Source organism: Diabrotica undecimpunctata, chromosome 1 (assembly GCF_040954645.1).
Source record: "Diabrotica undecimpunctata isolate CICGRU chromosome 1, icDiaUnde3, whole genome shotgun sequence".
Taxonomy (NCBI): domain Eukaryota; kingdom Metazoa; phylum Arthropoda; class Insecta; order Coleoptera; family Chrysomelidae; genus Diabrotica; species Diabrotica undecimpunctata.
Genome location: NC_092803.1, coordinates 150,378,603 through 150,391,792, shown reverse-complemented (window position 1 = coordinate 150,391,792; position 13,190 = coordinate 150,378,603). Strand labels below are relative to the sequence as shown.

The following is a 13,190-nucleotide window of genomic DNA, read 5'->3' as shown; positions in this document are numbered from 1 at the left end:
AAAATAAAAATTTCATTTAAAAAACTCGATGTCGAGTTGGTCCGCTAGTTTATTGTAAATGGTGATCGTTCTTGTGTATTTTGCAAATTTATTCTGTCTAATCCATTTTTAAAAAATAACACACTATAATCTATACACGTATACACAACAAACTATACCTACACTGTAGGTATATATACTATAAACCATTATATCTTATATACTACAGATTACGGTAGAAATTTAACCTCTTATATGTCAATATATGACAGAAGATGAATTTAAATTCATGCTCTAAGTTAAAATTTTTGCCTAAGCCATCATAGTAGGTGACTTGAGCTTGAGCAAAAATATTTGTACTTAAGTAAATATTTTTAGTTGGTGGAACGAAACTCAAAGGACTTAAGTAAAAATTATTTCTTAAGATAAAATTTTCACTTAAATCACGTTGGTGAAACTGGCCGTAAGTTTGGTGGAACACTTTCATTTTATTACTTGCACCATCCATTTTTTTTTTTCATTATTTTAGGTTTTTTTTCTTTATAGATTTCTAAGCTTCTTTGTTTATTCGTCTCCCTATATACTTGTATTTGCTTGGTTTTTCCGACATTTTGTCTCACACAATTAATTTTTCTTGGCTGCAACTGTCCTACTACATTGTTTTTTTGTTTAAATATATTTCACCATGACTTCTTCTGCTTTTAAGTTGAGTAATTTTAGATTTAACGATTTTTCCTTGAACTATTCGTTCTATTGTATCTGTCTTTTATTTATTCTTGTTTCTACATCGTACAACGAATTTTTACTTCTTCGGCTAATAACCAAAAAAAAGTCTAGTGGTAGTATTAAACTTTTACTTTTATGAAATTTAATTTCAACAAAAAGGAAATTAACTGTTACAATATTCTGCTGTAGTATTAACATTGAAAAGAAAGTTAAACCGACGTACCTCAATAATCAATTACGTAAGTGGTAAGAAGAAATTGTCATAAAATTATGTTATACGGTGTGGTAAATATAAAAATTGCAAAATATTTATAGTGATGATCTGAAGAAAATCGGCATTAAATCAGTCCTAAATTGCATAGTTTAGCCATTAATTGGTATTAGTGTCAAATACACCTTGTTGCAAATAAAACATTTAAAATTGCTATTCTAATTTTGATAAACATTTGAATGAAAATAGCCAAGAAATATATTTTGGTCATATTTCAAATTGTCTGTAAAATATTTGGAACAATGTTTTATTTTTATTTTTAATTTTGAAAACTGTTATGACATAAAAAAAACAAATATTATTACTAAATTAAATTACTAAATATAGAATAATTAAGATCAAATATATTTACTTTGTCCATAAACTAATCAATTAATTCTAAATAAAAATAGATAAGTGATACCTCTAAGTTTGTTCGTACATTAGACTACTAATAAAACTATAGTTATTTCAAATAATCTAATCAGATCTACACAATAGATCTAGTTGTTCACTCAATACTGACTGATTTGATCTTTTTTAGTGAGATCTTGTCAGTGTTTTAGGGCCTTGTCGAAATAACGCGATTACAAATAGACCACTACTATCAATTAAATTTAAATTACACACAGACACATACAAACCTATAATTTAAAGGTCCTGACGTTTTTTGGTTCTCCACTATCCCCTTATGCTCTTTGATAATGATTTTTAATGATAAAAGAAGAGAACTCTCATTAGAAATCACAGATAATATCGGACCACCACTATTACTAGGTACTCTTTAATAATCCCGATAGAGGGTAGACCTACTTTAGGGATTTAGCACCCCTGCCTACGCGGGCTCTTGGTATTTCCCCCACTTTCTACTTTTAAAAAAACCAGGCCCAAACTCCTGTATTATCCAACACGAACTCCAAATAACTTCCGTATATCCTCCCCCGACACTTCCCGTCAGCTCGTCTAGCCAGCGTCGCGAGTTATGGCCAACACACACTAAATGAGTTTTAAAACAACACCTCTAGGAGGTCAGCCTCATGTGATCTATGGGAGGCAAAAACTTAATAAAACACCGAAAGCAACATATTTATATTGCCAGTTTTATTGCCAGAACCCTTAAATCACCTGAAAGAATGAAATAACTGGAAGAAGAACTAACTAGTACCAAATGAGATGTCCTTGATCTAAGTGAAATGAGACTACCAGCAGAACAATGTACAATACTCCATTCAGGACATATGTTCTATCAGTTTCAAAAAGAATACAATACGCATGTCGGTGGCATGGCACTATTGTTCGATAAAATCTAATACATCGTTCTTAAACTATCGAAAAGGTACAGCATCCAAATAATTCAAGTATGCGCTCCCACTAGCCAATTAACCGATGAAGAAATAGAGAAATTATATGAAAATGTTTCTAAGGCAATGATAGAAAGAGCTCATTTTAAAATAATTATGGGAGATTTTAACGCCAAAGTAGGGAAGCATAACTCCAAATAGAGGAATATATGGTCTAGGAAATACGAACGAAAGAGGAGAACGGTTACTTACTTACTAATTTGAATGAACACATCTTTTAGTAAATCAAGTAAAGATGGTGGACCTGAATAAGCTCAGACGAGAAAACCAAAAACAAACAGACTAATTTTGCAAAAAAGAACCCTAATTACTAACGAATGTATGCATTACAGTACCAATTACCAGAAATATCTTCAATCTAACCTTTTAGGTATTAAAAAATTATTTACTCTCGCATTAAAAGATGTGTTCAAAAAAATAAATTGGGAACAATGCGGAATTAAAATCGATGCTAAATTTTTAAGTAATCTGAGATTTGCCGATGACATAGTACTGATAAGTAACAATACAGAGAAACTACTCTACATAGGTTTAAAAATGAATTTAAATAAAACAAAAGTGATGACAATTCAAAATATCACAATAGACTTAGATGGAAGTGAGATCGGAAATGTCGAAGAGTATATATACCTAGGTCACACGATCAAGTTAGGCAACAGAATCAAACGGCACAAATAAATAGAGGAATCCGAATGTCTTGGGCAGCAGTAGGAAGGCTCAGTGTTGTGTTGAAAAACAAAAAGATACCAATAAATTTAAAGAAAATGGTATTCAATAGTTGAATTCTATCAGTTATGACCTATGGAATGGAGACCATGACACTTACGGAGGTATCAGCCAATAGATTAAGAACAACACAGAGGGCCATCGAACCAGCTATGTTCGGAGTTTCTCCGAGAGAACATATTCGAAATGAAGACGTACGAAGTAGAACGAAGGTTAAAGCTGTAATTGGTAACATTTAGTCAAATGAAATGGAGCTGGGTAAGCCAAGTGGAACGACAGAACTACGAAAGATAGACGAGAAACAATATTCATTGGAGACCACTTAAGCACATATAATATATGGAAAAGACAACCTAAGTACGATAGCAAGTTAAATGTTATCGGGATGAAATACATAAAAATAAGAGCAAAAATAACAAAAATTTTATAGAACTATAAAGGAGGCAGTAAGCGCCGAATTAGAAGAACGACGCATATTTAACTCAATAAAAAACAACTAGCTAAAAAGAAATCAGGAAAACATTGACTTAATAAATATCCAAAAAGAGAGAAAACCCATGGGAGAAATAAAAGAATGAACCACGGACTGAAAAAAGTGAAAAAAATGGTAAATTAGTAAAAATGAGAAAATACAACAGCGACGCCAGCTAGTGGAAATAAGGTGAAACTAGTTAAAAAAAAATAATAAGATAATTTGACCAAAAAAATGTTTTATAAAAATATACCAAAGTTCTCAAAAAACATCTGATTCTTATTTCAATAACAATACAAACATTTTGTTTTAATTAGACCTAGACAGACAGTTTAAACTACTAATAAATTTGGTTTTTATTATATTTTTGAAAATAGACCCATTAATATTATGATATAGATTTTGGCATACAGCAAATGACTTAATACATAAAAAGTCATCAATTTTAATTCCAAAAAATAGTTAGTATGTAATAATATATGGATTTTATTAACTGGTTATGTCTATTTTTTATAATGATTGATTTATCTAATTAATAAAAGTCTTTGACGTAATAATCTTGTTTTATAATCCTATATTTATTACTTTTTTCTACATAAAAAATACAGTTTGTTATAAACTAGTTTTCAAAAATCTTATCTAAAATAAAATATACAGAAAGAATAATTAAAAGTCGTCGAACCAGTTAATAAATAAAATATTTTTTATTATTATTATCACTATCAAATGCAATTACTAGAGTCCGGATTTTCAGTCATTATGCTTTTCATAAATATTATAAGCAAATAGTACATAGTTTAAGATAAATCATTGAATCAAGATTGAATCAAAAATATACCAAAAAGACAGTGTTTTAATTGCTTATTTTGCTTTTCTTTAAGATTTATACATTTTTTTTATTGGTACCACATTTCGCGCAAGTACGCCTCAGCGTGTTTAAATTTAACTTTCAAAAACGCGCGTGTTTTAAAGTTACCGTGGCAACATCAATATTTTTAATTATTTATCTGACCTGACAGTAATACATAACGTGTATCGTCAAATAAATAAAATATGAATAAAATATTACTTTTTTTTTTGTTGTTCTTGGCTTGGACAATTGTCATTCAGCCAGTCGCAATGAGCATGAGCTTTATTATCGAATTTAAATATGCATATAAATATTTAAAGAATTAGTGAAACATGATTAATATAATAATAATAATATACCTAATTATTCCGTACTTAGCTAATGTATTAAATTATTTAGTAATAAATATTACTAAAGAATGTTTCAATATGTTTGAAATTCTTGATCTTTTCCATGAATGTGAAAAGTACTGTTGGTATTGTTTGAAATATTTATACTTCCGTTTATTAAATCAGAGGAAATGCTGTTCAAATTAATACTACCGATATTCTCGGAAGCCAATGGGATTGTACTTCCATTAATGGCACTCCCAATAATGTTTGAAACGTTCTTCTTATTGGTAATATTCTCTTCAACGTAACCAGTCGCCACATCTGCCAATTTCCATCCTTCTTGTCGTTGGATTATTGTCATGCCACTGTTCGCCATAATTGTAGGGGACGTACGTAGAAACGCATGTCCCGTGTATTTCTCATGATCGTCCAATTTTTGATAACGTGCAATTTACAAGGGACATTATCCAAATGTATTAATATCAACTACTTGATTAGTACACTTTCCTTTATCATACCGCAAGAAAACTCGATCTATACTTACATTTTTGGGGCGCAATAATAAATACGTCTTCACCAAACGCTCATAATTAATTGCATAGCAACTGTAAAACGTCAAGCCATCAAAGTCTTAGATGGTCGGATAGTAATAAGTAATACGCTTCCTTCTTCATTGATGTCATGTAAGCGTAAATCGCACAATTCACATCTTCTGTGAGAGCCAAGCAATTCTTTGCTGGATGAGAGCGGCGCAAGATAGACGGGGTTGGAAACATGAGGAAGAGGCCTATGTTCAGCAGTGGACTCTTGAGGCTGGATGATGTGAGAGCCAAAGCTACCGCAAATGGCTACCACCTTCAAAAATAAATACGTTATGTCCGGAGCATTTGTGCAAAACTTCCGCAAATCGTCATCCTTGAAAACATACGCCTTCTTGGCCTCGTCATTCTTGTTAATTGCCTTAATAGATGCATGCACTTTTACGATTTTTTTTAAATCGACCCGTTTGTTTATCCTCAACATAATTACCAATTTCAAATGGATAGCCCACATAGGTGACAACAACTCGTTCATCTGTATTTGTTACCTTTTGCTTTTCCATTCATTTAATAAACTTGTATTCTCTTTTATAAGCGTCTTCCAATTTTTGCGATATTAACCGCGATTCTGCTTTACTATTTAAGTAATCAATTTTAGAACTCATTTTTGACCAATGTACAACCAGTAATAACAACTAATCTTATGTGACAGATTGCAAATTAATTTTTGTTTGTCTCATTTTCATAACAACGAAAGGTATAATACTGATGTACATCACAAATTCAAAAATTTTACATTATGAGTTGTTATTTCAATTTTTTGTAGTAATAATAGATGATTTCAAAGTGTTCCAATAAAAGCGTAAAGTATTCGTGGATAACTGGTTTTTAACATTTAACGTGGATAACACTTGCTCTATTTCGAGCACTCCTGATGCGCCGTCAAACATGTCAAGTATGTAAAAAAAGGTCAAATGAAAGAGGGCTTAGGATGCGAAATATACTCCAGGTCACTGAACCTAAGAATAAACTGGGGTATGGGCGAAAATTTCAGCTTAGTACAGACAGAACTGGCTGATATCTCCATAGCCGCAAAAGAGATAATCCAAAGGTATATCCGGAAAACTATAATAGTCTGTACAGATAGGAGACGAGCGCTACTAACCTTGAATAGACCACGTGTTACAGGGTTAGTAATGGAGTGTCACGAGTCACTAACTCAAGCTTAGGATAGTAATAGCGTCAACATGAGGAGGGTTATAGGACACAATAGGAATAAAGGCAACCGCATTGCTGACCAATTAGCTAGAAAGGGGGTAGGCCTAAGATTCTTAGGACCTGGGGATCTTTTTTGTTGGTCAACTACAACAATCGCGGAAATTGACAACTGTCAAAGATGGGAAGAATGGCAAGAATATAGACTTGCCAGGGTAGCACTAAGTAACTTTGAAAAGTCAGCATCAAGGAAGTACTTGGGAATAACCAGAAAAAACCTACGCTTGACAGTTATTTTTTAACTGGTTATTGTCAACTAAGCAAACACCTCCACATACTGGAGCTAGTAGACCCACCTCTACGCAGGAAGTGTGAACGAGAAGACGAAACCGTAGAGCATGTCAATAGTATTGTAAGAAACACGTACCAAACAAAAGAAAAAAAACTATTTTAGCTCTGTGTACCATCAAACTGTTCAAGAAATAAAAAAACTAATTGGCAGCCACTATGTAAATTTAATCGGAGTTCTTGATGAAGAAATTCCAAACACAGGATATTTAACATGCTTCAAGGACCTGGACAGCACAAACACAGTGTCCAGATTTGTAAATGCAGCAATAGCAAGCTTTTACTTGCAGGACCTGTTCCCTGTACAAAACTAATTCTTTCTGATGCAGCAGCGTATATGGTCAAAACAACTTTAAACTCAAAGAGTTTTCCCAAATTTAATCCATTATACCGGCTTAGCATATGGCTTAAATAAATTAGCTTAAACTATAAGGCAACTACTTTCTCTTCTTAATGAAAAGAAAATAAATTAAAGGTTTTGTGGGTACACCTCTTCAAGAAACGAGTACCAACATTTCTTTACTACCTGAACCTGTTTTGGCAAGGCGGGTCACGCGGTTGGATGCTGCAATATAGTATGTAGAAAATTTTAAAAACGTTGTTTACAACCTATTCGGGTCAGCTAGAAAGGCAGTTAAAGATTGTCAAACGATCTTAAATTAAGAAGACACAAAAAAAGTTTGGCTTAGTTGAAGAGTAATTTTTTTTTCAAGGAATGTCATGGAATGATGTTGTATGACTGTATTAAAATAGTTAACAATTTGGAAGAGGCCACTGATAACAATGATGAAATTCAATGTTTAAGATTGGAGATTTCCAAAAATTTAAAAAATATTTAATATTAGTAGAAAATACTGATATGGACTTCCAAAAGATTACAAAATTTAAATATGATCACATCACTAGTGCTGCTGTAGAAGAGTTTTTTTCATACAAAAACATTTTAAACAAAGTGATAGAAGCCAAAATTTTAGAATGGAATATTTAAACCAACCTTTATTTATTTCTTATTTTTATAAAAATTAAATTTGTTATTTTTGTCATTTTATAGTTTGAAATACAATTTATTATTCAATATTCAATAGATCGACGCAAATTCTCGCATTCGCTGACGATATAGTTATAGTGGGCAGAAGTATGAGAGACATGGTGCAGTGTTTTACAAGGCTTGCGGACGCAGCAAGTGAATTAGGACTTGTGGTAAACGAGGAAAAAACATCCGACAAAGAATTCAAATTAACAACCATACCTTTGAGCAAGTCAAAGAATTTACATATCTTGGATCGCTAGTAAACGCAACAAACACGACAAGCGACGAAATAAAAAGACGCATAGCAATAGCAAACAGAACTGTTCACGGCCTCCAGAGACATTTAAAAAATAAAAATATAAAACGTGCACTAAAGCTTAATATATACAGGACCTTAATAAGACCAGTTTTGATATATGGGGCTGAAACGTGGATCTTATCTCAAAATGATAAAAGACTTCTTGGTATTTTTGAGAGAAAAATTCTTAGAAAGATTTTTGGGGCCGTAAATGAAAATCGGCTATGGCGTCGAAGATACAACTTTGAACTGTATCAGTTATACACCGATCCAGATATTGTGAAATTCGTTAAAGTGCAGAGACTTAGATGGGCTGGACACATTGCTAGGATGTCAGATCACGAATACACGAAGAGATTAACATTTTCAAAACCAGAGGGCACAAGAAGCAGAGGACGACCACGAATGAGATGGATTGATGATGTGGAAGAAGACCTACAGATTCTAGGGGTTAGAAGATGGAGGGAAGTTGCCAGGAATCGACAGGAGTGGCGACTTCTTTGTGAGCAGGCCAAGATCCACAACGGATTGTCGAGCCACTTATGATGATGATGATTCAATATAGTCTCCCTGAATATCAATATAATTGTTTCAACGAGATTCCAATTTATGAATTCCATCCCTGAAGTGAGAATTTAGAAGGCTGCAAAATATGCTATCACAGCTGATATAACCTCATAATTCTATGAAAAACGCTTTTCACGTATGAATTTTTTAGGTATTAAAACAGATGGAAGTCGCTAGGGGTCAAATCTGGTGAATACGGTGGATGCTCCAACAATTCGAACTTTAATTCATGGATTTTGCCCATTGTCAAAATGCTCATATGATACGGTTCATTTTTCCGATGAAAAATAATTTTTTCTTCTGCAAACTGGATCGTTTCTCGGGGATTTTTTTTCTTCGGCTGGTCTAAAAGGTTACAATAATAGTTAAAATTTATTGTTTCACCAGTTAGCAATAATCCAAAAACAAAATTCCTTCGCATCCCAGAAAACTGTAAATTGAATTGTAAAGAAGTTTTATGTTACATCTTATATGGAACTTCTTAGTATATGCAAGAGATATTTCAGCTCGGAACGTGGATCGTCACGATCATCAGTAGCTTTCAACAATAATGTTTTTTCTTTGTTTCAGGACAGCTGGAGTTAAAGGTAGTGTAAAAATTAATGGAAAGCCTCGAGATATGAGAATTTTCACCAAGCTTTCGTCGTACATCATGCAAGAAGATCTAGTACAACCGAGGTTGAGTGTTAGAGAATCAATGATGGTAGCAGCAAATCTTAAACTAAGCGCGTCGATAGGGCATACACAAAAAGTGGCTGTGGTAAGTTAAATCAGTAGTGAAAACTATAATTAGGTTTAATAATCGATTCTGTCTCTTCTCTGTTAATTTTATACAATTCTATTACACGTTACAGCAATCCTATAAGACGCGTTGATATAGGTTGTGAATCACGAGCAAGAGCCACACTTGTGGTATCACGAATCTTACTAATTTCACGACTATCGCTATGTCTAGTTCGTAAAAAGAGTTTACACGACAAATATTTGCTTTAGTCGCGAATATGCAGTGCCTGGTGGTAGAAGCATGTCAAGTTATATATGGAGTGACAGCAGACAGGATTTTACAAAATTTTACAACAAAAAGGAAGAAAAGACGACGCATTACAAGAGATTAGATTCTACAAACAAGTCATACTAATTTAATTAAAGGCATCTTCAGGTACCCTGAATATTTTAAAAATTTTCTTAGAATGTTGGAGGACCATTTTCTGTATTTATTGGAGCTTGTTAGCCCCAAAATTGAAAAAAATATATATTAATATGAGAGAAACTCTTTCAGTGCAATTGCAAATCATACTTTGATATTTAGCTAGTAAGGACTTTTAAAAGTTTATATTAGAATATTTATTTAGGGGTTTTTATAAAAAAAAAAACACCAGGACTTCATGCTCTGCTTAATTTTTTTAGTTCTTGCATATAAGGAGCTACTAAAATTTTTATGATTACATGGATTTCGTGTAAAACCATCAAGTTCCATTGTAATAACAGTTCTTCTTGCAGCTGCACGAAACTCTAGTTTTTATAATCCTCTCTGTTCCCAAAAACCTGGCTCATTTTGATATATCACCAACTTATTGGTGTCTGTGTCATTTGTTCTTAAAATCTGAGTAGTCATAATTAACACATATATCTTCTTGCACTGCTCACGTCTGATTACATGATCCAAAAATCGAACAAGGTTGATCTTATCATGATCAAATTGGATTTGGGAAAAGAAATTTTTGAAGTTATACTTCTATACGCGCGCTCTACGTTGGAAATTTCTATGGGAGTGAATCTGTAAAATCATTACATATGTAAGATAATGAGTAAGATAGAGACAGAAGATATGTTTTCTCTCTCTCTTCCTCTCTCGAATACAAAAATGTTCCTTTTGTATATATAATTTAATATTATATAAAGATATATATACATATTATATTATACATATAATAAAATATTTATTAATATTATTATTTATGTGATATGTTTTGTATTATTTATTAAATGTTCATAATTATATTAGTCTTTTGTATTTCAAAATAATATTCTCAATAAATCACTGTATGATCCAGATTTGTCAATTTTGAAATATATTTGCGTCATGTCCTCGGTAGTATGTAGTCAGTATCCCCGCCTGTCACGCGGGAGACCGGGGTTCGATTCCCAGTCGGGGAGGACTTTTTTATTAATATTATTACATTATTGTCATTTTTAAATACTTATGGATATTGCATTTTAATATGTATTGTATTATTATATGGAATTATGTTGCACTGTATTGTAGTGTATTTTTTTTATGTATATTATTGTCATTTTTAAATACTTATGAATATTGCAGTTTAATTTGTATTGTATTATTATATTAACAACAAAATAAACAATGAATTTTACTGCAGAGTATGTGTAAAAAAATTTTTGCATTCAACTCCTTTCATACATATATGAAAATAAAAATATACATTTTCATCAAAATATTGATTCAATCCTTCATTGTTAGTAAGTTGTTATTAATTATGTTTCTCTTTCTGCTATGTCTTACCTATAGAATTACATATGTAATGATTGTGCAGATTGACTCCCAAATAAATTTGTAACGGCGAATGCGTGTATAGAAGTGTAACTTCCACCGGCAGTCCCACTGGACTGCCACACCCGTTTTTATTCTTAGTATTTCACGCCTTTAATAGTTAACTTGGAGCGTACCTTATGAAAGGAAGGCTCACGTTCGTGATTCACTACCCATGCCAACGCGACTTATGCTTGTTTTTGTTTTTTCTTCTAACCTCTTATACCAATGTGTAACCCTTTTCTATGTAGCTAGAAAGGTCACCAATAATAGATTGCGAACGGCAGCTAAATATTTGATGGAGAGCGAGTCGTGGGTTCAAACCTAGCTTTTGAAATTGTTATTTGTTATAACCGAACAAGGTACCAAAGATAAGATGAGATACGATAGATGGATAGATAAATACATAGATAAATATATAAGATAAGACAAAAATGATAGAAAATGGCCGCCAGTTAACTTTTTGTAAATAAAAGAAGAAAGTTAATAAATCTTAGATCTAGAAAAAAGTAACAAAAAATTATGTTCCGAATAGTAAAAATGTAAAAGATATTAAAGTTACAATTATTCATTCAATGTTGTCAACACACTTAACTAAGACTTACGTGGCTTCATCTTTCTTTTTGTTGAAATATAACTAGCATACCTATTGTTTAAATTCAATATTTCATCAGAGAACTTGTTTACAGTGGAATAAATAAATAAGTTCAAAAAAACGATTTATCTCGACAAAGAGTTAAAATTCAGATGAAAAAAAACAAATCAGCACTTTAGTTTAACAAATGGTTCGTACAAGGTTCGTTTAACATAAGGAATACAGACATTGTCATCCTTAAAGTAAGTTGTTACATATTTAACCAGAAAGCGTTTCCGGAAATGTAACAATCTGATGTTACCGTTAAAGGTTTAAAATTGTATTTAATGTTTATTGGTTGTACTCATACTTAATAAAATTTGAAATCAAAAACTACATAAAAAAGACCTAAAATTAGTATTTACACCACCAGAGAAAAAACCCAGTACCTTCTGCTCGATTACATATACAGGCAAGATATTAACAAAAATTGTCAAACACATAAAAAAGGTAAGAATAACACCAGCTTTCAGAACAAACAACATTTTGGGCAAATATATTAAGAACAACAAAAGCCAGAAGAAAAAGCACTTAAACAGTGTTGTATACAAACTTAAATGTGGCGACTGCCCAAAAACTTACGTCGGTCAAACTGGTAGAACTTTTAACAAACTTATGGCAGAACATAAAAGGACTTTTAATAATAGAAAAACATATTCTGCGTTTATTCTCCTACATCCTGGACTATAGTCATTATTTTAATGATCAATTAAATTCTTCACATCAAAAATAAAGGCCTACAGCTATCTTTATTAGAGTCGATGGAAACTAACAAATTAAAAAATACAGACATAATTCTGAATGAATAACTTAAGAAAAATAGTTTTGTTATCCTCAACTTATTCAGTTAAAGACTATAAAATGTAAACGCATACGAAAATTAGATCTCTTGAGAAAGGCACTCTGTCGAAATATCTGTAGTGATAATAAATTGTAATAAATTTTGTAAAAGTGTTAAAAAAAACATTCAGTGTTTTATTGTTAGAAAAAAATCTAATCTTTACCAGACCAGGACTTAACTCGAGTTAAGGGAAACTCTAAACTTGATAATTTAATTTAAATCTTATAGTATGCTTAACAATTGACATTGTTTAAGGTCCTCACTCTAGAAGGACACCAACAAAAATGTCTCTTTTCTATTTAAAAAATTACCAACTCTCTTAAGAAATTACCCGTGACACATGGCACTTCCTCTAATTCTGAAAATGATTAGCTAGCAAACAGGGTCAAACTTTTTAACCAATTGAAATTTATTAATTTAGAAAGATGCCTACAATTTATAAGAGTAAGTATGGTGTGTCTAATTGGATACGCT

General features: G+C 31.9%; 1 protein-coding gene across 1 annotated transcript in view; it reads left to right on the top strand.

Moving 5' to 3' along the window:
- Nucleotides 1-13,190, top strand: part of LOC140432361 (ATP-binding cassette subfamily G member 4-like) — a 168,063-nt gene that overhangs the window by 80,954 nt on the left and 73,919 nt on the right. The window contains exon 3 of the mRNA XM_072520209.1: nt 9,264-9,453. Within this exon, the coding sequence (XP_072376310.1) occupies nt 9,264-9,453 (190 nt within the window). The remainder of the gene's footprint in view (nt 1-9,263; nt 9,454-13,190) is intronic.